Consider the following 26383-nt stretch of genomic DNA (forward strand, 5'->3'; position numbering starts at 1 on the left):
ACCTGCAATAAATTTTAAACTTGGTAAGTTTTTTCAGTTAGCTGCGCAAGTATTATTTTGTGTGTAAGCTTAGTACAACTTGCTCTTACAAACAATAAGAATTATAAAAGGGAGTAAAAATCAAAACATTTAGATTTAAATGCATAATTTATATATGGGCATTCAATCAGAATTTGTCACTAAATCAAATTTTGAAGTTCTACAGTATTGTATACCAACTAGCTGCATTATCAATGCGAGCGTCATTTAAAAAAGCACTGTCGGATAAGTTCGAAGGATGCGGCTTGGAATCTGTTTTCCAAGTTTGGTACTAAAAACTTCATTTTGTTAGGACCCCTGGTGACCTTCACCAAGTCTGGTATAAGTGTATTTTATAGTTAGTCACTAGCACCATTGATATCTCCATGCTTGCACTTTACGGTTTTCATACTTAAACCTATTGTACTCACTGATTTTCTTTACAACTTGGTCATACCATTTGGAATCTGTATCTACCCATGAAAACATGCCTGTTCTAACATACGTCAGCATCCATGGATTTCCGTGTTTAATGGTCCATGCATTATCTCAACACAATAGAAGACCCATTTCTAAATGAAACGGATTACATCGTCTACCGGTACCAACATACCAGAACTACTGTACAAAATGCCAAAACAAATGGTCAAAAAGAAATGCCAGAGAATGTAATTTACAAATACATACAGTACGTACTAGTTTATTGAACAACCAATCCTTGCCAATTCCAAATCATTTTCAAGTTACTGTAATGTCAATTTTAATCCAAGGGCACAATGTACTACCGGTACATTGCTGTAAATTTGTATTTATGGGAGATACTGTATATATCTGATAAATTGCAATTTTTGATATGAACATTGATCTTAAAAATCATGAACAGTCATTTAGCCCAATTTGTCTCCCAGAGTACATACAGTATTATTGATTGTACAGTATTTAATATTGGTTATTTTCTTTCACTTTAAACCTTGATGACGAAGACACAGCTGTCACTCTGATAAACGATCTTCACCACACAATAGTCATGACTAGTGGTCTCATCATGGAGGTATAAAATTTAATTTATACCTCCATGGTCTCATCAAAATAATAAAATTCTCCATACGGTTCATTGCATTTCAGACATTATGCTCTACAGAAGCACAAACTACTGTATACTGTAGTAAAGTAACACTATAAAAACACAAACAAACACAGTTCAAAGTTCATGTATCTTGTATTAAATAGTTTTTATTGAATATTTAAAAATGTCCTACAAAATGCAATTTTGACAGTACATAAGAGACATTGATTATAGGATTCGTAAGTTTGATAAAAAGAAATGAAAACAAATATACTGTAAGGAGGAATCATGTCATCGTTCTATCAAAACAAAACATAAAACATAACAACACAGTCCTCCACCACCATAAAATCAGGCACATTATCTAAAACTATGTTTAAAAGTGTTTGAAACATTTTAAAATGTATCGGTGTAGTTGTGCTAAAATACCATCTTGCTGGGGAATATTTAATTACCATTTTAGGTTAAAGTTGTTGAAATTTGTTGGGAAGCATTACTTCAGACTGAAGAACGATTCTGTTTTACAGTAAATCTATTGATCACTATAGATACTTTGTTTTATTAGATTTTGTATATTTGTACATATAAATTTATCCACATTTGTAAAGGACTTGACTAGAATTTTAAAACCAGGGCTCATTAAAAGAAGTTCTCTGCATTATTTATTTCACTGTACAGCTCATTGTTTTCTTTTAAAAAATAATATATTTATTCATTTGGCTTTGACCTCTGACCCCTATTGCACAAAGAGCATGACTATCATTCTAAATAATTAGCATACTTGCATACCAACTTAAATACATCTTCCATATGATTTCTTTACCAAGTGTTTTAACCATAACTTAATTGTCTACAATCTACTGTATATGGGAAGGTGATGGCATTCAAGTTACAATATTTATTAACTTATTTTTAATTAATCGCTATGTTTTATCACATTCAGCTGTACTCCAAAGGTATGTCTAGCTTACTGTAGTGGTATTGAACAATGCAACTTAAGTTCCTGTAAAAAACAAACAGCATTTTCGAGGCAGAATAAGTTAAAATTGCAGTAAATATTGTTTGTCTACCAAGAGACAAAAATAGCATTATTATATTATATATATCTTTGACTTATTGAATTGTATAATTTTATTAAAAACAAAAAAATCAGATCAGTACTCACAGTATACACAGCACATGTCGCAGCAATATTATTTCAATTTTTAAATATTAAAAATTCTGGTTTTACTGGTATTTGTAATTTTTTGAAAATATCAATTAGAAAAAAATAGAATACACATTCCTGTATTGCATAACAGAACAGGGTTAAAAGCTAAAATGGATGGTAAAAACAATTAAAATTCCTAGACCTAGTGAAGTCTGGACCAGTCTTTCCTCGTATGAAATCAAGACAGAGTTTCCTGCTACAGCAAGCAACAGAACCGGCAACAGGATTGTCCAGTAGGCCTTGAGGATTTTGTTTATGAAATGGACAACATATTACACTTACTAGTAGGTACATTATGGACAAAATGAAATAAGTGCTACTGTAGTCTCTAGAATACTTATATAAATAATTAATAATTAATGACATAAATAAATACATTTATAACAAGGGATAATATCTCCAGGAAGCACATGTTAAACTAAGGTGTTGCAGAAACAGAAATGACAAAAAAAAAAAAACATAACACTATATTTTTCCATGTTGTGTAAACAGATTTTGGTTGTGAGAGAGTAATAATGCATCCTCTACTTTCACCCTCCAGAATGAACCTGCAGGTGGTGGCGAGTTTAAACAATTTTAAAACTTTATCGAGTTGCTCTTCAACCAGTCTTGGATGTCGGCGGTTCAAATCCTTTAAGAAATATATCCAAGATACGGAGTTGCTTTTGTACCAAGTTCATAAACCCCAACATAATGAGAGTATTATGGAATATCAAGACAAGATACCCTTCAAAATTCTTGGCTGCTTCACTTGGAATAGATGTATTTTAGCTTGGATCCCGTCACTGAAAGTTAGTACTGCATCGATTTTATGAATTGGCGCTAGGCCCAGTAGTCATTTCACTTGGCTTGAACACGCTTGAGTAGTCTTCATTCAGCTTCCGCATCCCTTCCTTTCGAAAATCTCCATATTCTTATATTCTAAATTATTCATTGGAAAAGTAAGTACCGTTTGACCATCATCGGTAGTGGGAGTTCATATACATTTTCAAGATTTTCTTTGCCTAAAGATACTCTTATTGACCTTCGACATAGCTCTTGCAATGGTAGAGGTGAAGCTGGAATTTAAAAAAATATAAATAAATTTATTAAATTATATATTAAAGACTGGTATTTGAGTTTCTTATTGTATTTAAATGTCAAGCACTGAAGATTTTAATGCAACAAAGGATTTATAGTGTTCAAAAATTCTAAAACCTGATCCTTCCAATGAAGGACAAAAACCCTCTGTGAACAATTGATAACCTTTGAACTGGCTAGCTGTTAAGGTCATACAACATGGCTGACCTTGTGTTGTACATAATTTTCCCACCAGCAGTGATTATGGAATTCTTTGGATTGAGATGCCAGCTCCTACCCAGTATTATTTAAACTGTTTTTAACCTGAATATATTTTTAGTTTAATATTAAGGTTTTAAGGTTGAATAAAAAATGGAAAGCACTTGGGACAACGTTCAGACGAGCAGCATGCTGCGTAATACTGTAGTGCAAAGGTGTTTGCCATTTTATCAATTAGGAATATTATTCTTTAACATCAATTCTTACGCAGTTCCAGATTTTGAAATACTCACACTAGCACCTATACCCTACTGTAGCCCCCAATATGGTAAAGGTACTGGTACTGTAGAATGTTGCAAAACATATAATCACATTTAGTATCTACATACATACAGTAATATTAATAATTAGGAGTATCAAGGGAAGTTAATAGTTGGTTGGTTTTGGTTGGTTGGTTGGTTGGTTGGTGTTGCCAGAACTACTGTGTTTGCTGTTTGTTTGCACTCTAGTGACTATCTTGACCGAAACCAGATCAAGCATGCCAACCTTTTAACCAGTGCCTGTGGGTTTGTTTCTTATCTTGGCTCATTCAAAGATTGTGTTTTCCTATCATATTAGATATAATTTTGATAACCATTGGATCAGATTCAAGTTTACAAGATACATTTTACTGTAACTGGCTAAAATGCCTGGGATTTTAGAGGGCATAGCACCTAAGCTACTGTACATTGTAAGGAAGGATACAGTACACTATTGCAACCACCCCTCCCCTTAGACCACAGCTATTTTAGTTGTCATGTTTTTAGGAAGAGAGTTGTGATTCTAGAGGCAGGCCATTGGGAACTATCCTTTGTTGTGACAATGTCATTTTCAGGTTCCTTATCGGCTATGGTCAATATTTGCAGTTATAAAATGGTTATTGACTCAAGCCTACTGTACTAACTACAATACAGAGGCGACTAAGTACTACACCGATAACTTACATCAACAACCTTATGGTCAATGACCTCGTGTCTATCGTTCTTGTTGCCATTGATGTCAATGAAACATACTGGATGAAGAAAATTTGTTATGATGCTCATCAGAAAATGGATTAATCTCTTGGATTAAATCTAACTGACCATTTTGAATATAAATAAAGTTAAACTTACGTTCTAGTCCTCCAAGGTATTTTAGTGTAATTTCACAGTGTCCCCATACTGCACTGACCATTGGATACAATTTCTTTCCTTTGAGACCCCTAAATGCAATTCCAACAAACTGTCCATTAACAATAAAGCTTAGAGTACCCTCGTCCATATCTAGCACCATTTGGAATATGTCCGGTACTTGCAGATTTTCTTCATGTGGTAAGATTGGATACTGTATACCTTGTTGGTGTTTTGCATCATGAAATAATTTACTTCTACCCAAGTCCCAGCCCCATGAGTCCGCTGTAGAACCTACTAGCGATTGATAACCAACACAGTGTAATGGGGCAGATTCTGTTCCTACACCGATCACAGCGTGAGTACCACGTTGCCGCGTGTTCCACTGAACCTCAAAAACGTGTAGTCCTCGTGAGAATCCAACTTTACCACGTATACAGTCTGTACTTTGTGCAACTGGATGTCTATGGAATGTGAATGGGTCATCGTCTTTTACAAATATATTTAACGAACGGTCCTGCTCGTTCCACGTGAATTTTAACTGTGATTCTGTATCAATTGGTGGCATGTCGAGCAACATGTCCAGTCTGTTTGGTTTTTGAAAATCGCCGCTGTAGACCAACTCCCGATGTGCGCTGTAGTTAGACTCGCGGGCAATCTGCTTCATACCGCCAGACACTTTTTGCCCCATGACCATTGAACGACTCATACAGTTTCCCGCCGTTGTGAGACAAACACGGCGCTGTTTCCAAGGCGGAGAAATGAACTTTACAACCGAATTACCTATGATGCCGTTAGTTTCCAAAACTTGAAAAAAATAGTCAGTCCTTGTTTGTTTCACCACAATACACCTGGTGAAAAAAAATCAGATTTCTAATTTAATAATTGCAATTGATAAATAGCAATTCCTTCCACTATAAATTATGCAGTATTACAATTTCAAATCAGTAACATTTTCAAATCTTTTAATTATGTACCTCTTGTTCCCAAAGACTCATACCTACACATTTGGTATAAGTGTACTGTATTTAAACAAAACTGGGTTGAATCAACAGAAATTCACAGAAATTTGCAAACCACCATCACCAACTGGATCCTGTTGATTACTTTATCATAGCATCCTGCATGATTATGGAATTAATATTTTTATCCTTGGTTCATCAAACATGTCCTGTTGTTAAGAGATTTATGCAAGATGCAGTATTATGGAAATAGGAAAAGGAAGAGGACAGGAAATGGGGCAAAATCAGCTGATCCATTGTGTAATTTGACACAGTGTCATATTTAATGTCAATAACAACATCTATTTAGCACCACAATGTACAGTAATTGTATCATGGGAAGAAAGTATACTACAGTATTGTTATGTTTCCAAAGCTTTTTTTTAAAAGTTATTTTACTTCATTATTTTTATAATTGTTATTTTCCATATAAGAGTGTCAATAAATTAATAATACCATCTATAAATAGACTATTATTGGTTTTCTATCTGGAGTAGAATGGTGATATCATACACAAACTGTTCCTGTACAGCAGTCAGTCAACGACCTTGAATGCAACAAAGAACCATCAACAATAGATTTACCTGACAACACACACTGAATCAGCATAATAGTCGCCTCCCAAATTGCAAAAAAGCCAATAAACATGTGGGCTTGTACTGAAAAAAGAGGATTAAATCCCAAATTTGGAGGAAAGTGGGGGTAGGCAGACAAACTCATTGTAAGTTCACAACCAGTACATATTAATCATTAACAATGAATAAACGTGATGGTAATTTGGACTGAACAGGATGTTAACATAGTGGTACTACTCTACGACACTTTAACATTAAAAATAATTTTTTCTTGTGATTTCCTACTAGAGTAATTAGAAGATGATATTCAAAACTGATACCAATGTGTATAATTTATACATTTTATGATGATAACATTGACTTCACAGGTTCCGCATGTATTTGAAGAATGTTGAACTATCCACTGTAGCAACTACTACCCCTATTAAAGAGCATATTTAAAACTATGGTACAAATTCTATTCTTCCAACAAACAAAGGTCTGAGATGAAAGTAATTACTAAGAGGATTAGGACAAAAGGAAGAATTTAAATGGATAAGAAAAACTTTGCAACATAAAACCACAGACCCTATATATTATTTAGGGTCTGATGAAACTTAAGAGGAATAAGATTAACTCAGTTACTATAAACATATGAGATAAAGTAAATAAAGAAAAAGACAAGAGAAGAACTACTTTTGTAATAGATAATGAAAATTATGGAGTGAGAGTAGCTGTTTGAATTGGATTATTCTTAAAACATCAGATTTTAGCAGATGACAGAATCTGGTAATCCAGCCTTGCTTCCACTTAACAAAGACGCTTAACAAACTTTCAGAACCAAATCTTAGCAGGCATATAACTTCCTTTTCTTGGTTCAGTTATGATGGTAAGTTTGACATCAACAGTTGTATTGCCAACTACAATATTGTATGGTAGATAAATATAATTAAACATAATTCTATTGTATGACAACCATTAAATCCATAAACGTACAAGTAGGCTGAATATATAGATAAATAATAAGGGATATTAGGGACTAACACAAAATGAACTTTGGAACCCATAAAAAATTAAGATAACAATAATTGAACAAAACAAAGAAATGTACACACCTAGTATACACTTCTATTGAATTCCTTCCACAGCCTTGCTATTAGATTGGTTGTAAAAGAAATTATGAATTATGATTACACTAAAGAGCAGAAGTAAACAGAGACCCATTGTTGACCTATTTGATGAAATTGAATGTCAACAATAGAGGAAAAACAAGCCCAATAGGAGAGAATGTTCTGTTATCACAAAAGTAAGATTTGAAAAATTAATCTCACAGAGTTAGTTAATACAAAGGGTATTTGGAAAGTGATTAGTTAGTTAGAAAGGATATTATACCAAAATATGTGGTTAGGAAGCACAACAGACAAAGGGTTTGAACTAAAGCACAGGCGTCACTCTGTACGTAGACCGATGACTCAGAGCCAGATATAATTATAGATCCATAAACTGTATGACTACATCTGACAAAACAGAAAAATATCTAGCCTAGAAATACATAAACACTATGAATATAGATACAGAGGTGTATGAGATAAAAGTTGATGGAAATTTTATTTCAGTGGAGTAAATCATACACAGGTTCATGAATTCAGCTTGTGTTGTTATTTCTAGTTAAACAAAGGATTTGGAAAGAGAACAAAGAAATTCCTTGATTACAAATGACCAATCCCGACTCACCTTCTAGGAGAATCCAAAACCTACAACACTTGAATGTCTGTCTGGTATATTCCACAGTTTTTTAATGTTTCCAGAAAAGTAATCACGTAGATGGGACGTTAGTAGACAAATATGAGCCCCAATACGATCTGTCGTCAACTGTGGTTAGTTCACTGTTTCTACCCTCAGCACTGAATTGCCTGCTTATAAGTCTTTTGACATTGCTTGGATGGCCTTCCTGTACAGTAGTTCTGTATGGGTCACCGCACACAGTACACAATGACATCACACAAAGATGATCAATGTTTAAGGCTTCTCATTGGTCAAAAGACAGACCATAAACAGATGATCAATGTTGCTGAGCAGTATGACATTGTACAAGACTCTACCATTATCACACGGGGTATGATTCAGCTTAATATATTTTATGTTAATTATAACTGATATTTTTTTGTAGATGCCTATATTTTAGTGGAAAAATATCCCAAAAAAATATTACAATTGTTAAATCAAAAAGGCCCAAATTTGAAGGTGTATTTTGCCAATTATACACATTTACAGCAACATAGATTTGAGATGACCTGACAAGGGCTAGACATTTAAATCATACTCCCACTGGTGAATCAACAGTTTCAACTGCCCCCTACCATTCACTCACTATCCTCTTTCTAAGGATTCTGGAAATAGACAACATACATCATCAAACAATTACCAAATATGAACTCAAATTAGTAATGCCAGTGTAGTAGAAAATCAGTTGGTGATATACTGGGTGAGGAAGGAGTGAATAATATTAGTAGGCCTATTATGTATTTTGGTTTTTGATGGTTAAAGTATCTAAACAAAATATGAAATGAATAGTAGATAAAAAAAAGTTATAATTTAAATTTTTAAGATACAGTATATATTCTAAACTTTTAAAAAATACATGAAATTTACTCTATTTGGTGAAAGCACCCCCTCCCCATCCTACCCACCAAAAAAAATGTGTAAAACCTTTGTTTTATTCTAAAGACCTCCATCATTCAGAGACAGATCAGAGATCAAGTGAATTGATTTTCCTATTATCATTGTGTATGATGCAATAGTTCGGAGAAAGAAACCATCCTAATGGGGATAAAAACCTATTTCTGTTAATTGTATTTAGACCCATTCTCTAAAATTTCAGGATACATGACAAGATTTTATAGGAACAAAAGTAACAATACTAATATTCTTTGAAGGAAGCCACTAATGAACTCTCCTTCTAATACCTTTTGTTCCTTCCCTTTTCCTTCCTACTGGAACCATGTTTCCTCATCCATCAATGTTTCACAGATTTTTAATAATTTTGGAACTAATTTTGTTCAAATTTCTATCCCTATAATTTTTATTTGTGTTTCACCAGTTAAGCCTATTGTTTAATTCTCTTAAAAGACATGATTTAATTTTACTTATAATGTTTTTAGTGTGCTAATGCATTCACTGGGAAAAGAAAGGAAATTATTTTTAATGATATCCCTATTAATAAATGGAATATTCCAGTTGATTAATCATCAAATCTCATCTAGTTACTTAATGAAGCTAACTATTGTGTATTCTGTACACAATACCAAGAAGGTTTGGATGTACTGTAGGATAAATGGATAATATATCGAGTACAGTACGGTCACCTAGACCTGATCACAAGGTCCTAACATTGTTGCAATTATGTGACTATGGTATTAAATAATTGCTCTGACATATACTATTAGGACAAGAGCAACAGTCCCCTAGGCCAAAAAAGTGGTCCAAAAATAGGTTAAGTAGGAAAAGGATTTTACTTTCTTTTATAGTAGGAATATGGTAAAATAATAATAATAATATAATAATATACCAGTATGAAGTTGGTCGGAGGGCTGAATGAATTTGACTTTACACTGAGAGCATTTTTACACTGCTTTATGCTCATTTTAAATACATTTTAGATATCAGCATTGGGCCGTAACAAGAAAGGGGTTTCCAGCGAAAGAATGTAGGTAGGTCACACATAAGTATTTGAAATAATATTTAAAAGAACAGGTCTGGCTACAATAACCACTAACCTATTATGGTCCTAATGTATCCCTGGCCCTACCTCCCTTATTGCTATTCCTGTGTCATACCCTCATATATTTATTCTACCTTTAGTGCATAGAGGTATAAAATGCTTCTACAAATTTGTGACTACAATGCACCTCGGGTCATCTACTGTACCATGGCCCCTTCCAAATACATCAACGTATTTGAATCAAAATTTGTATCTCTAAATAATCATGAGAAACTTTGTTTCAATATCTGGTTTGAATTTGCAAATCAAAAAGTAATTTCCTGACTGACTGAAATACTCAGTGAGGAAATTATTATGACGATAAACCCAAGAAAAATGAACTTAGTCAACACAGTGAGAAATGATAAATATAAGTACTATAATAGTTAATGAGTATCCTGGTGTAAATGAAAAAAGTGCCTGCCAAGTACATGCAAAATAAAGTAGTTTTATAGGCAGAGTTTTACTGGTGACTAATGTTGAATGGAAATCATTTTCTAAAGCTATTTTTAAAATATGAATCCGAATGTCTTCTATAGTATCTTTAAAAAAAATTAGAAAATATTATTTTTCAAAAAAATTTTTTCCATTTATTTTTGCTTTTTTTATTTTTCAATCATGTATTTTACTTTGAATATATCAATGCCCCAGCAAACAACCCATGGGTGATATTTGGCTTTAGAAAAAAAATAAGCCCGCCTCCCTCATCACTTTTCCAGTGCAGATAAGGTGATAAAAAATAATTTTTATTGGGCCTAACCTTCAGTAGGAAAAACTTCCCATAAAGCCTAATAATTATGAAATCTTTTTTATCATGTACCATCTGTTAAAAAAAATTTCAAAAACAAATTCAACCGTAAAAGTAATACATTCTATAAAACTGCTGATTTCAGAATTTAGATCTTAGAATAATGAGATGCTATTAAAAATATACAAATACAAATATACAAATATTTTTCTGTTATTAGTCAATAATGTTATTACTCAATAATGTTATTATTACTCAACATGTACTGTAAACATTACACATGTACTGTAAACACTACACTATCAGCTAAATGAATTGTTTAAAACAATTAAAAATTAAATTAAATTCATTAGGCAGAAGATTCATCAACAGGTTTACAGTAGTTGGTTATCATTCAACCTTAGGCTGGGTCAAGGTTTTGGCAAACTTGTATAAACTTATTAGTCCAAGGCCTAGTCCAATGTAATAACCTTAAATTGTGCAATCTAAGCCTAGTTCAATGTCATATGGTAGGCAGTGCATATAAAATAGGCTTCTTCTATCTGGGCCTAGGTGGTTTTTAGATACCATATAGAGCCTTCGAACCAATTAAAATCAAGCAATTCCACATCACAGACCCAATGTGATGTGTCTACATCATCATACATTGGCGATACACACCCTTCCTTGAGCTTTTTAAATAAATCATCTACTTACTGCATTTGTATTACAGTACTACTGTAGCATGTTTCTGTCTTACCGTATGTTTTTTTTTTATGATTAAAAAAATATTTATACAAATGACATTTAAATTAAAAAAATTGCTAGCATATCTGTATACAGTACATTATATATTATGTCTAATTGGGACTAGAAAAAGAGCATCCCATATTGCTTTCCAACATACAGTACCCCAAAAATATTTCAGACGTAACCCCTTATGACACTAAATAAAAACACCTACAAAGACCTTCAAAGTACATGAATCCATTTTACTGCCAGTTCCTTTGGTTCAAGTATTTCCTGATGAAATTCCAAACAAGTTTGTGGCACAATTCACCCACATTCCTAGACATTTGAACTATATAGCATGTTACTGTGTATTGGCGTTACCCAGACGCTAAAAATCTGTACATCTTTTATTTTGTACTTTCAGTTATTCATGATGTCATTTCAATGCTTTTTTATGTCAACGTTTTACAATGGAAGTTTAAAAAGTTGCTTTCCTTACTTCCATAGTTACCAACCATCTCTCATTATGCAGGACGGTCCCGCATTTCAAATGATTTTGAATGAAACACGCATTTGCAGAAACACATGCATGGTTATAAATATGTCGCGCATTTAAGCACAAGTCTATGCATGATAACGAATTATCACAAATTAAGGGGAAAATATATTTATAATTAGAAGAAATTGGTTTTTATTAAAAATTTAAAAACACTCATGCTGTAACTTGAGTCATTAGAAAAACAACTCAAAATGCTTAAAAATGCTCAGATCGTCGGAACACCAGGCTCAGGCTGGTCTCAGGCTGGTAAACTATGCACTTCTAAACTGATGAATATAACTATCGTATTACAATGAATAGGTACTGAATGAGTATTGTAAGATGATACATTTTACTGTTTGTTCATGTACTACCAGCAAGGCATAGTAAGAAATTAAGATATGACAGTGGTGGTTCCAGATATAGTATACTTTTTTGCTGGTAGCTGGTGAAATATCAGTACTGTACAGTACATGTACTTATCACATTTTTACACCAAATTTCATCATAAGACATCACTGGATCTGTAGTTTGTTAGATCATGAATGTTTCAATTTGTATCTGGCCTCAACTTATGGAATGGGTTACAGGAAAATCAATTGAAAATACATTAACATATAAAACATTATTAAAACGTTATTGACTCATGATGACTAAAATGTTTAATTTTCTTTATAATTTTATATTTTTTAGTACACGGTACCTGCCAAGTATTGCACACTACACACGATTGCCGCACATTAGGATAAATATATACATGACCTACTTCTCACGTAGAGTATAACCACAAATTAAAATAAACACTCCAAAATTGGTTAAAATACAGTATAAATCTATAATAGTTTACTTACAGATGTGTTAATTGTCACAACCAATCAAGAATGGAGAGCTAAAGAATGATTATCATTCCATGGATGGAAAACAGCAAGTGCTATAACCTATAGAAATTCCACATTTGACACACGCAAGAATGATTTATATAATAGACATACAAAAATGAAAGAAAAATACTTCAGAAAGAGTTTGGTATACAGTTGAGTAGTACTGTCTGAAGGCCAATGGGGCCAGACTAATCAACAAAGGGCCAACTAAATGCATGGTTTAATGTGGCTAAGGGTGGTACGAAAGCTACTGTAGCAAGAGGTCAGGCAATTGAGGGGACTACTAACATTAAACATCAAAATAGGAAGGAGGAAGATTAGCAACTCAAGGCAATCTAAGCTTAATCCTGCCATGACATGAACATCGTAACTATGTATAAAAACTGGCAGACGTTGAGACACCATGAAGGGTTGGGTCTGTGTTTAAACATCTGGTGGGGTCAAGGGAGAGTGATTTTATAGTTTAGAATACTGTAGTGAAAATGTTGCTTTATAGGTCACAGTGTTACTGTAGCAACTGCAATGATATAGTAATTTTCCCAGACATGATTATACAATACATTGCAATAAAACAACTGTATAAAATACAATGAGATACTGTACGGTTCCTTAAAATACACTCATGTTATATAAATAATGAATAATAAATACTCTACATACAAGTTGCACAACAAAAATTGCCAAATTTAGAAAAATACAAGATGCAAAAAGTTAATCAAAATTGTCAATCAAAACCTACTGTAATATTGCAAGGATTACTATGGAGTTGTTATATTTAAAGAATAACATCCGACGAGTTTACATGGCTGTCTGATAAGGCTAGAGAAATTTCCCACTGAGTACTGACCATCGCTGATGGCATTACTGGTTCTCCTACGGTCATGGATAGGGTTTGGGAAATGAAACTCCTTTAACTTACGAATTATCCATATTGATAAGTTATGTGCAATGGGAAAAACATGGGAATTCCCCTTGGGGCCTAGCTAGACAAGGGGCAAATAAATAACATGTCAACAAAAGTCATCAATAAAATCTAGATAAATGCAGGTCTTCCTCTAGGGCACATGATCCATACAATGTCCCTGATGACATCACTCTCAATCATAACACAATCATAACAAGTGTCTAGAGGTATTTCTAGAAGTGATCAATCTAGTAAGTTGGACCAGGTCCAAACTACTGCATAATATCTGGATTGTACTGTATAACCTAAGCTAGCATTTTCCTAAATACCTTTAAAAATTTATCATTTTTCTAAATATTAGTAGGTCTATTTACAGTTCGTATGCATCAACGTTCCATAGAGGAAGTTTATTATCATTTATTTCGTTTTTAGTTCAACATATGCAGTAATAGAAAACCAACAAAAGAAAAACAGAAAAAAAACAATGCTAGCTAACACCAGACGGGATTGCTCAAAAGTGGTGTTAAGGCTACTGTCTGGGAGCTCTATAAAGTGCCGCTAGCAAAAAAATAATATATTATTTTTTAGACAAAAAATATTATTAAGACAAAACAAATTGTACTGTAGACTCACACTACATTTTCATGTATAAATCGTAATCTAATAGTTGGCCCATGCGATGCCCACGTTCAAAAGGTCGAAAGGTTAATGAAAAGTCTATCTGTATAAGAGTTTCAGGGGTGGATTTAAGCAATGTTCATGAAATTTAAAAAACATGGTTGGGAGAGAAATTTACATTTTTGGCCATGGTACAATTGACATCAAATCTTGTACCTCACTTCAGCCTCAATGATGGTGGGGCTGAGGTTGTCTGGACCCTCATCCATAGATCTCCCTGAATTCACTAAATTTCTTCTTTTTTCATTTATCCATACAAATGCTGGTTCTTATTCATTTAATTTTACTGAAACTAAAATAATGCATTAAAATGTTATCAAAATTGTGACATCACAACAAAACTGATAACAAAACACTCAGTTGAAAAGGATCTTCCTATTTTGATTGCAATACAATACGTACAGTATACAGTAAAGTATTGTGTACACAATTATTTTGGATTAATCATAAATTAAATGATAAACAAATGCTCAGAGATTATATTTTCAGCCCACAGCTAGTAAGTGGTGGTCTTGAAGCACAGTATTGAGTTATAATCAATAGGTCCAACTGGTCTTGACCTTATTTTTAGCAACATGATTCTGGCCTTGGCCTAAATCTGGACATTCTATGACAAAACTATTCATGGGTGGACAATTGACTTTCTCAAGGGTACAAGATAATAAAATTTGAGTGTTTTTCAAATTGCTATACTTTGACCTTAATTTCACACTATACATATTGATTTATCAAAGGCTAGCTAAAGTAATTTTTGACCACTAAGTACAATACTGACCACTACAAACATCATTTACTTTTGCATTAGTTTAGTAACAACAAACATTGTGTGATAATTTGTATCCAAATGAATGGCCTTGATTTAAACATGGAGGAATTAGTTTAAAACTAGCAAAATAATTATGTTTAGGCGAGACTTTTTTTTATACATTTTTAGCGAACCAGCCAACCACAAATATTAATGATTTTGAATTTTAAAAATTTTTTATTTTATTAGAGAGCAGTGTTAGCGGAAAAAAATCAGGTCGGTGCGGCGCTTATTTGAGAGCAGTGCTTATTCAAGCATTTACAGACAATTCAAAAGCATTAATGAAGTTTTTGATTGTGTTGTACATTGGGCTCATGTATTTACCAAATTATTAATTTAATTAATCCAGAAGCTCAAAAAAAAAAGGATGTAAGATGTTTATACGATGTACAGTACATAAGTATTGACGACCACATGAGTGGAAAGAGCATGGTGATGAATCACTGAGGTGTTTATTATGCAAACATATCTTGTGCAACCAAATACTGGTATAAACAATAACTACCAATGATCATTAACAGACTGGTTCTCTATCGTTTAAACATGCAACTCAAATTCACAATCTCTAAATATCACTACTTACTGGGTTGAGGTCCTATACGGTACCAGGGGTAGTGACAAGATTTGCCCGACAGGAGGCCATATGACCCCAACAATGGGGTAGATAGTCCTCAAAGCTAAGGTTTAATGGCTCTTGGAGAAAATTTTCCTATTTGTTTCAGGGGGGCCATATCCAGGTCACTTAGAACAGAGTGTCAGTTGACACTAATAACTAACTACCATAGTAGCCTTGTCCCAGCAAAACAGCAAAGTTTGTTCTGAGTCATCACTGATTAAATCAGAATCATCCAGAAAAATTTGAGGGTAGCCCTTACTACAATATTGACTCACCTTTACAAACCAAATATACAATATTAAAATTAACAATTTACCAACAACATACAGTAATAGGTCAAGGGGAAAAAAACCACTAAAACAACATTTTACCAACTTCTAATCATACAATAACTATTGGTCATGATCACACATTTATCTGATGTTTTATTGACTCAAAAGTTGGTCCTTCTATAATTTCTAAAGGAGTAATTTTTAAAATCAAAGCATCATACATACACCCCATATACATACTGTATTCTCTTGCCTTCTTTTTAATTCATTCTTTTTTATTTTAGTTAAGTTTCTGTATATTTTTTTTATGTTTGTTTTTGTTCTACTTTTTTGTTCATGTGATCCACTAGTGAGATCAGTGCTGCGTCACTGAAAGTGTTATCACGTTAAAGGCAGAATAAATAAATAAATATTTACAGTGTATGGATGTTTGTATAGTAAGAGGTGGGAAAAGGGAGGTGGAAATGAGGAGAGGAATATTATTAACACACGAAGAAGATTCAAGATTTAAAAATTACTGGTATAAAATATGATATTTCAACCTGGCAATGATACTCAATTATAAATCAAAAAGCAGAAAGAACACGTTGAAAAAACCGAACCCAAAAAACAGATTAGGGTGGACAAAATTCAGCCTGGAAACTACCAAATATCTGTGAATACAGAGGAAACCATACTTCTTACTGTTGGCTGCCGTTCTGCAGTTCTATAATCTTTGTCCTTGAATCTGCAAATTATGTACTGTATTATGCTTTGGTGTAATTATTTGCCATTCAACAGCTAGTTTCAATTGAAACCTCTTTCTCCAGGTTTCATCAAGAAATACTGTATTATGCAATTATCAGGAATATACTGTAGTCATGTGAGTGGAAATTATACTTAATTATTATTGACCCATTTTAGAGCCTTATAACAAAAATTTTAAAAAACGTTCCTCACTACACAGTATACCATTACAAAAAACTTGAGGTAATAGTAATCATACAGGGAGGGCGCAATTAGATTCTTGCTCAAGATTTTATAGCATGCAAGAATGTGATTTTGCAATGTAAATAGAGTATCTGAGTCCCTATATTTAATTGTGAAGTATGAAAATATTTTTAAAAAATCTTATCTTAAGATTTCATAAGCACCATCAGATATTTAAAAAAATTCTAGCCTGGGTTATGTAATACAGCAGATTTTCTGTTTACTATATACTGTTACCACGCCATGCAATTGTAGCCAGATCTTCCATGGTTATGGGCCTCCTGCACATAGAAGCAAAGCGGACACCGGAAGAATGAAGTATGGGGCCTAAAAACAAAAGTTTTCCCTTTAGTTATATAAATCTGCTGTGTTGCCATTGTTGACAGTATAGAAGCAAGCAAATAATAGGCTGAGAGAAATTGTGCTTTTATTAGATTTTACAAAATGAGGTTAGCTTCTGTTTGACTTTGATAGAGTCTACTGGCAAATTGTGCTGTTTATCGAGAGCAACACATAAAACACATGAACGGTAATTGGATTATTAAATGTACTGTACTGTACATCAGAAGCCGGCAAATTAATTTGCCGTACCCCAAGATTACAGTCTGTAACTCATTGTTTGAGGTTAACGAGCAAAGAAAATCCAACTTCTCTGAAAATATAGCTTAAACCCACGCATATAATTAAGTAACACCCCATTAACGTTAAGCATGATTGACTGATACATAATTCTTTCAAAAAAATTGAAAATTAAAAATTGTGTAGAAAGGCATCAATAATCAAGAGAAACGGCCTGTACAACAATCGTAAAAAGCTCTAGTTTTTTTTGGGGGGCGGGACGAATCTTCTATGTTGACTAATGTTCTACAGCCAAGCTACACTACATTAAGAAATTTAATAGTCTGAAATAATGAAGAAAGGGCTACTAGAATTCACAGAGGTTGAATATGATTAAAATTTTAGTAATATGATAGACTACGGCCCTGATTCTTAATAGGCGGCCTGCACGCCAAATTTATATGGCCCTGGTGAAAAAAAAATATATAAATAATTTTTTAATCATTCAAATAAAAAACAAATACAGCATTTTGATGGAATATTTTTGAAATAAAGTGAAGATCAAAACAGAATGATAACCAACTTCGCATCACGTTTTGATGGATTGGCCGTCGATGACGAGATGAATGCTTTCTTTTGTTCATTTGGCCTGCCAAAGAAATTAAGGAACCAGGGGGCTACAGTATTGTTTTAATGTGATGGGAAATCCCTGAGCCCACTTATATGACACCCATAATGACATTCTTGCCTCATGCCCTGTGACTCCCCATTACGCCAGTGAACATAATACTGTAACTAAACAAGTATTTTGTGAATCACACCAAGGATAACCCAGGAAGTCTGAAGACTTGTTTCAGGATCCTTCTGGTGGTGAATTGGACAGTACACCAGGAGACAATCCCCTACTCTTTTCCAAAGAGTGTACTGCGCGCACATGGGTCATATTGCACATTTTAATAATAATAGTTATAATTTTATTTAATTTTAATTTTAATATTTGTAATTTGATGTTTGGTGTCTTTTTTATGATTGGTTTGGTGTTGATGTATTTTCTAATTGTTTACGCCAGATTCAAGGAACATTTCTGTTTTTATGTACTTTTTATATGTAAATAGACCAATAAAGTTGTCTTATCTTCGTAAAGCCGGGCTTCACTGCGTCGCATGACGAATCAAACTTAGTTCTGTGATCGATAGACGACACCGTCTGCTGATTGTCGGTGGCAGCCTGAACGGTCTGTTGGCGTGCGTCGTCACGTTGCGTTCTTCATAGAATCACGTCAGGCCGATGACCTTCATGTGCAGTGAGTGCCCGGCTTAACTTGTATTTCTGGCCTCCAGTTGAAACACAAGGAGAGCAGCGATCGGAAGTCAACTGGGGACCTAGGGATCTCCACGGCTCGGCGCCCACACAGTGGGTGCCACCAGATTAGCCAACCGACTAAGCTGCTCCCTTATTACTACAGGTCAGAAAGAAATGTTTTGAGGTAAAATTCTTAAGCAAAATCTTGGATCCAGCCTTGAAAAAGCGCAACAATCTAGAAAGTTTGTTTTTGTGTATTCATGTGCTGAGGCAACCTACAGTACTGCTGAATTGCTACCTCAGTAAATATTGTTCATATGGGTGTAGGCTGGGAGCGGGGTATGGTCCCCACAGCAGTGAATTAGTTCCACCTAGTAGGTTATTACAAAAAATAATGTTTTCATTGGTATATAAGGATTAGTAACATTTTCAACCCACAGACAGAATCCAGCCAAGACCTCCGAAGCTGAGCTGTAAAAATAAAAGTTCTCAATGTCTTATGATCTAAAACAGCCTTGTAGCAATTATGCCAAGTTTAACAACACACACAAAGCACATGATTGGATAAGTATAATTGCCACTCTTAACTAATCCTTCAATATGCTTCCTATATCCTTACTTTCACAGTTCCCATCCTGTTAAAAAACCAATTTACAAAAAGTCCTTTCTCTGTAACACAACAAGGACCGAGTTTATAAATCCTGTGAACTTAAGTCTTTTCAAAACAAAACTCCTCAAAACTATATAAAATGGTTATATACTGTAGCCCAATATAGCTCATATTGCATACCGGAGTGCTACATATTCTCTTAAAGAAACTTTCTGGATGTACAGTAAATTGTTGCAGTGGGTTACGTAGAAGTTCACAAAGGTTATTTAGGAAGTTGAAAAAAAAATTTTCATTGAGACTACGGTATGTAAAAATACTATAATACTAGCATCAACTTTGTAGTAGTAATCTTGTACAAGCTTAACTGTGAGTACTGTATGTTTTTCAGTGTATTGTAAATACCTACTGTACCATCCACACAGTACAAAGTACACAGTATAAAGTAATATTTATTTGCACAGATGATATCTCGAAAAACAACTCAAATTTGCATGGAAAAATAGGTTTGCAAAATCATAACTACTACATACATTAGATTGTCGTTGAGAGATAGACCAAGGCCTATCTTGTTTTGCAAAAATTACACAGAAACTGGCCCTTATTTTCCAAAATGTGTGGATGGAATACTTGGCAGAATATCCCCTACACAAGCCTCATGTTGCAGTCTGGCCTACCATGCTAGGCTCGTAACCAGGTTATGTGAAAATGGGGGGGGGGGGGAGGTTTCCTATAACCCAAGTTTAACTCAGAAAAGTTTCTTTAATAGAAAAAAATTATAACATACCACTAATGTAAACTGTTCAAAAAGGGTGTTCGGTCGCACCCCCAAAACACCCTGGTTATGGGCAAGCATTTTGACGCCCCAGGGTAAAACATACAATTACAGTTCGGACCATTGTTATATACCAAAAGAAATTCTAGCTTAATGATTGGCCTGGGCTACTTGTGGTAGTACCATCATTGTCTAAGTTTTGGGAACAAGAATGGACTGTTGTTATTACCTCTCATGTGGGACCCACCTCTCAACAGGGACCTATAATTGCACCCTCTGTTGAAAACCTTGTGGTTTTACTACTGTAGAACCCTGATCAGAGACCCTAACCACCCTTGTTTCAGCCCCAAAGTATGCATATGGTGTTGGGAGGGGGTTTAACTGAGTATTTTAATTTCGTCATGTAACCCACTTATTTCACAAATCCTGCAATACCTATATCAGGGCAAAAGTTTCAAAGTGTTTATTTCAATGTGATATCACTCTAAAGCCACCATGTGATAAGGAATGCTAGTAAATAAGTGTTTGTTTTGTTGTATCAACTTCTTGAAGTAAAGCATCGACAATCCGAAACTAGTTGCGAGTACAGCCGTCAATTATTAGTCTATGCGTGTCATACGTTTTACGGTGTTAGTTACTATTTTATTAATTTTGGGTACTTGGCAATGTCTGTTACATCTGAGTTTGTTAAGTGCTTCTATAAACTACAATTTGATTCATGAAAATTGACTACCAAAATGAAAAGTTAAAGCAAATAAAAATTTACGATTTTTATAAAAACTCATGTGCTAATATAACATTAAACTGTCATTTGACAATGTTGGACTAAGGTGCATAAAACGAAACTTGAATTAACTTGACTTAACTTGAATGTTGTATTAACGAATATAATTTCAGTCTAATGGTAATGCAAAAATTCATATGCCTTTACCATTATCGGTTATCATGGCACCCGACACTCGCGTAGGTAATTTTGTCACATGCCGACGGTTAATTATGGTTTGGTTGTTATGGTTTTTGTGACGATCAGCATAAAGAGCCGTGTGAAGCATAGAATGTCGATGCCAGAGTTATAACAGTTATAACCTTTGATCAAAGATACTAGAAATACAAGATAGAGCACTCACATAGCAAAAATGAGGTGGAAATTGGGCCCTTCTCTTTTCATAATGCAAGTTTTCTATACTTGGTCCAGATGTACAGGGCGCCCTTCTGTTGCTAAGTGTATTCAGACGCACACGGCGTCCTTTTTCCACTAATGGAGGAAAACTTTATCACTAATCAGAGTCCGGTCAAACGATTCTGCGCTTTTGTGTTTGTCATTGTTTTGATTTATATGCCTACTTGTTTGTATCTTATGGATAATGGCAGCGATTTCAACCTCTTTAAAAGTAGGTTATGTATTCACAGTTATGTAACGGTGGCAGAATTTTTTATTTTAGATCCAGCCGTACGCGGCGCCCTATTGTTTGTATTCCCACCATGCATTTCGGTGAATAGTTTTTTTCTGTGGAGAACTCTATCTTCCGTTTCTCTTGAAGAGAGTTTGGAATCATTACAATAAAAACTGCAATTGAATGATGTCGGCAAATATCTGATGAGCCTATGTATGTATTATCATTAATTTCATGCTTTTTCAAAAAAAAAAAAAAAAAAAAAGAAGAAGAGCAGTAAAGTTGCTAATCCGCACTACTATTGGAGCTAGGCCCGGGCCAAGTAGTTTTGATAGAGTCCAAACCATCAGAATTAAAGAGTAGGGTCCAGGGACTAGCCTAGACTCGTTTAGCATAAAAGCTCGCAGGCCGGAGGTTTTACTGTAGAAGTCATTGCAGTTGTAATAATAAAGACGTACTCTTGTTTAGATACCTTAAAATATACATAAACTACTGATTTTTTCACTGTCCATATAAAGTTTTCGATCATGGCGGCGTTCTCATTCACCAACCAATCATCATGCTCACACACTCAGTAATAATATTGAAATATTCAATCCCAGCAACCAAAATATACTTACTCACCGGTACTTTTACCGCCTTCTTTCTTTACAGATTATGGTGAAAAAAGACCGTTTTGGTGGGAAAAGATTATACTTTTCGAGCCCGTTTTACGTCTTTGCAGGAAGTATGGTTGGTACTAAAACCTGCCTAGGCCTTCTTGCGTGTTGTTCTTCGGCCTATTGCACATCAACTAAATTTCGTTTGGTATCGTCATAATGCCAACAAAGACATTCCACCGCCCTCGCCATTCGCTAATAGAGATCATGTGATGCAGTAAATATTAGCATAATGAATTAATTAGCCATGTGCGTTTCGACACAGCTGTACAATTTTGATAAACGATGACTTAAATTAATTTAAATTATGACGTAAGGTTGTAATTGCCCAGTATTGCAGGAAAGTCAAACTGGTCTGCCAAAATCAACGAAAGAAAAGTAGATTTATCGATTTTTTATTACACAAAAATCAGATCAAAATTACCAGTGATTACGGCCTTTCCGTCATACTCAATACTGAAATAATTTATTATCCAACAAAAAGAAGGAAATGCATTTGAAAACTGGCAAAAATTTAAAATCACATCACTATACTGATAGCGAACCAATTCAGTAAGAGACACAGTTACGGCGCCAACATCTGAAATGGGGGAATCGGGGGAGGGGACAAGATCCCCGACAACGAGAGCAAAGTGAGCGTGGTCTGGTGTCGATTAAAATGTTTCAAAAGTGGTTCAGCGGGCGGATCCCCAAAAAATATGGCAATTTAGGGGTTTCTTTCACAGGCTTGTTTAATCGCTTTTATATATAGGCCCTATGCCTAGATAGTCTACTAATGTAGAAATGTTTTTCATCCCCGACGAATTGTGGGTTTTCTTCTTTTCTGGGCGAAAAACTGGGGGTGGGTGGATAAGAACATTTTCTGGGGAAACGAGTAAGAAAGTTGAATAACACTTTGTATTAGCGGCAAATTAATGATCTACCTATTTCTTAAGAAAAAAAATAGGCCTAAAGATTGATAAAATTTATTATTTTTTAGCTCACGATAGATTGCTTACAGATGTATTACGTTTTCTCTCTTTGTAGGCCTAAACCTTTGTAGAGATGGCTGCGTTGTCAACCATTTTCATGGTCAACGACAGTCAAGTGTCTCCTACATGAGGGCGGCCAGTGGGAACAGGCATCAAGCAAGTTTATGACATTTTTTGGTATTTTTAAGTAGGATCACAATATAAATTTTGTACATATTGTCTGTTGTATATCTTATCTTTGTATAAACGTTAACCCCATGGTATAAGGCATGTTCCGCTGATAGTGAAATCGCGTAAGTTCATTTAATTTAATTGATTGAATTGATCTTGTTATGTTTCATTCATTCATTGACTGATTGGTCTGGGATTCAAACCTACAAAAACCACGTCATTGTTGGCCGTGTACAACTTACAATGCGGGCGTCAGAACCCTTACAGCTCAAAAAGAAACGCCAGATTCATATTCAGGATCGGATTAAATGCCTTAGAAAATATTTATTTTCTTTCTCTATGTATTAGGCTAATTGGAGCAAAATTTACAAACGTTGCCTTTACATCATTATAATATAAGTTTGAGTTAGAACAAAAATGCCCCAGAGCGTCAGAAATACATAGATATTTACACATTTATTTGCGAATCAGTCTAACAAGGGCCAGGAACGGGAGCTATGGGCCAAAAGATGTTTACTAATAAGCTTATCCAAGTGCTTCATTACCGTTGTGAGAGCCACGACTGAAATCGTTTAATTGGTTAGGGCAAGCTATTTCAATGAAATTAATGTTGACGACTTACAGCCTGGTTGGTACACTGTTTTTGTGTAGTATTTACAGTAACCATAAATAAGTAGCCACAAGGACTTGCTAGTGCATTAGCACTAAGAACACGGGTGCTAATGTATATCGGGACCACACACGCTTTTTTTTATTAGTTATTCAATTATTATTGAATGCAGGTAAGGTAGCTTATCTATTACAATGTTGAAAAAAATATATGATTAAATGCAAGGACTAACGTACAGCAGTGGCGGATGGGGCCCGCCCCTCCCCAATTGTTCTAAAGTTTTTAAAAATGGAGATATAAATAACATTACATTCAAATTTTAAGTCTGAGAGTGCAATTTCTGGCCATCTAGAGGTGCCGTAATCACAATTCATTACCTCAGTCCCGACAATGGTGGGGTTGAGGTGGTATACAGATCTTCCATCTGTGAAACCTCTGTGCCCCCTCTATTTTGAATTTCTGGATCCACCACTTTACAGGAATTGAACATGGTATCATTTTTAAATCGCAAAAGTTGAAGCTGCTATTTTCAATTTTCTTATTCATATTGTACAAAGAGTACAGTTTACTTTCTCTATAGGTTCCAGTTTTCTGAAATTTTAGAGAATTATCTAGTTTGTATTTAAATTCTCCTCTTTCTATTTTGTTTTCATTCTTCTACCAACCATACCTTTGTTATAGTTAATTTTAATATTTTCCTTGTCGTATAGCAGCTATTCAGGACACGCTTTACATTACAGCATACAGCACTGTAGAAGAGTACAGTACTGTGTACGACAAATCATACCACGGTACTGTACGGTTGTTGCAAGGTTGTCTAAAAATAGAGGGCGCTGTATTCATATACTGCAACCACATAAAATATATAAATAACAAAAATATAGACGAAAATAATACAGTAATACTAAAGAAACAGGGGAAGACAGCATAAAAGATGGCGAGACCAGATTGTTTTGTTGTCAATATGCTGCGGCTTTAGTGATAGTAGAAACGACCGAAAATGGTTGAAACTAGCAACAAATAAAACCAAACAATTTTTGGGAAATATCGTTTAATGTACATTTTTTTAAAAATACTAAATATATTTACAGGTATTGTCTTTCAAGAATAGAAATACCGTTACCGGTATGGAAATTCTATGCTCATGGTGACATAACACCATATATTACAGAAATTTAGTTTCATTTACTTACACATAATACATAACATACACAACGGGCTAGAAAATATAAAAGCTTAATTAACAATATTACATTTATCATTGGAATTATTTGTATCTTACTGTTTGAATATAATGTATATTTTTTTATATTCAACTGACTTTATAATACTGTATCTACATACAATATTATATTTCATGTGTAAAAAATCTGAGTGTGGTATATGCAGTGTATTAGAACATCATTACCAAATCATCTCACTTAAGCACTAGAGCATCTCACACTATTCTCGCTCTTTTGATCATGTGAACCATCACCAGCATATCACATTAACCTTCCGCACTAAACCATCTCAAACTCCATCATCACAACCACCCTAAAAAACACATCTTACAATCTACCAACACCACATCATCTCACATTTTACCAGTAGCACAGCATCTGGAGCTTCAACACAAAGACACCTTGTGAACTACCTCATAAACCACCAGAATCACAACCATCCCCAAAAAACAACAGCAACACATCATCTCACAATCTACCAACACCACATCATCTCTCATTTTACCAGTACCACCAGCATCGCAATATTTAAGATATCAAAAATAACCCCCAGAATCTTGCAGACTATCAGCCACACAGCTAAACCACAAACACCAAAGCACCTTTAAACCAATAGTACCACAGCACCTCAAGTACTGTACCACAAAGGCATCTCATAATCTAACATTATTGCATCTCAGTATGTAACATAAAAAATCTCCTGATGGTAGTGACCTCTGAGCCAAGAGGAACAGCGTAATTGCAGAGGAAAAATAATGGAGCATAATTTAGTAATATCTAAGAATAAAAGAGTCTTGAAAATAAGAGATCGTGTGAATTTTGGAAGACGTCGGCCAATGGATAAGACAAGCAAACATCTTCAATAGTCTTGCCTATATTTCTGTCGATGAGAAACAAAATTTTAACAGCACAGTACTTCGCATTCACATTTTTTTGTACAGTGGACCATAAGCTTT

At 34.3% G+C, this 26383-nt stretch overlaps 1 protein-coding gene across 3 annotated transcripts; it reads right to left on the reverse strand.

Moving 5' to 3' along the window:
* Positions 1-1225: 1225 nt before the first annotated feature.
* On the reverse strand, positions 1226-22607 carry LOC117110612 (protein gustavus-like). 3 transcript variants are annotated; one of them, XM_033253405.1, is made up of 3 exons: positions 22418-22607; positions 4724-5571; positions 1226-3352 (listed from the first exon to the last, which is right to left on the reverse strand). In XM_033253405.1, exons 2-3 carry the CDS (start codon positions 5427-5429, stop codon positions 3225-3227), a joined length of 834 nt encoding a protein of 277 aa, XP_033109296.1. In that variant the 5' UTR covers positions 5430-5571; positions 22418-22607; the 3' UTR covers positions 1226-3224. The 3 variants fall into 3 exon arrangements, with proteins under 3 accessions (XP_033109296.1, XP_033109435.1, XP_033109355.1); XM_033253544.1 differs by having other exon boundaries at positions 22414-22607; XM_033253464.1 differs by lacking the exon at positions 22418-22607 and adding an exon at positions 8010-8190.
* Positions 22608-26383: the final 3776 nt, after the last annotated feature.

Source organism: Anneissia japonica, unplaced genomic scaffold, assembly GCF_011630105.1.
Source record: "Anneissia japonica isolate Jap-2015-1 unplaced genomic scaffold, ASM1163010v1 scaffold284983_len440753_cov197, whole genome shotgun sequence".
Classification (NCBI taxonomy): Eukaryota; Metazoa; Echinodermata; class Crinoidea; order Comatulida; family Comatulidae; genus Anneissia; species Anneissia japonica.

Excerpts from the sequence above, each read along its gene's own strand:
- LOC117110612 (XM_033253405.1), bottom strand. The coding sequence starts at position 5,429 with ATGAGTCGTTCAATGGTCATGGGGCAAAAAGTGTCTGGCGGTATGAAG. Across the intron at positions 3,353-4,723 it reads ATACCTTGGAGGACTAGAAC|CTTCACCTCTACCATTGCAA; the intron begins GTAAGTTTAACT and ends TTTAAATTCCAG.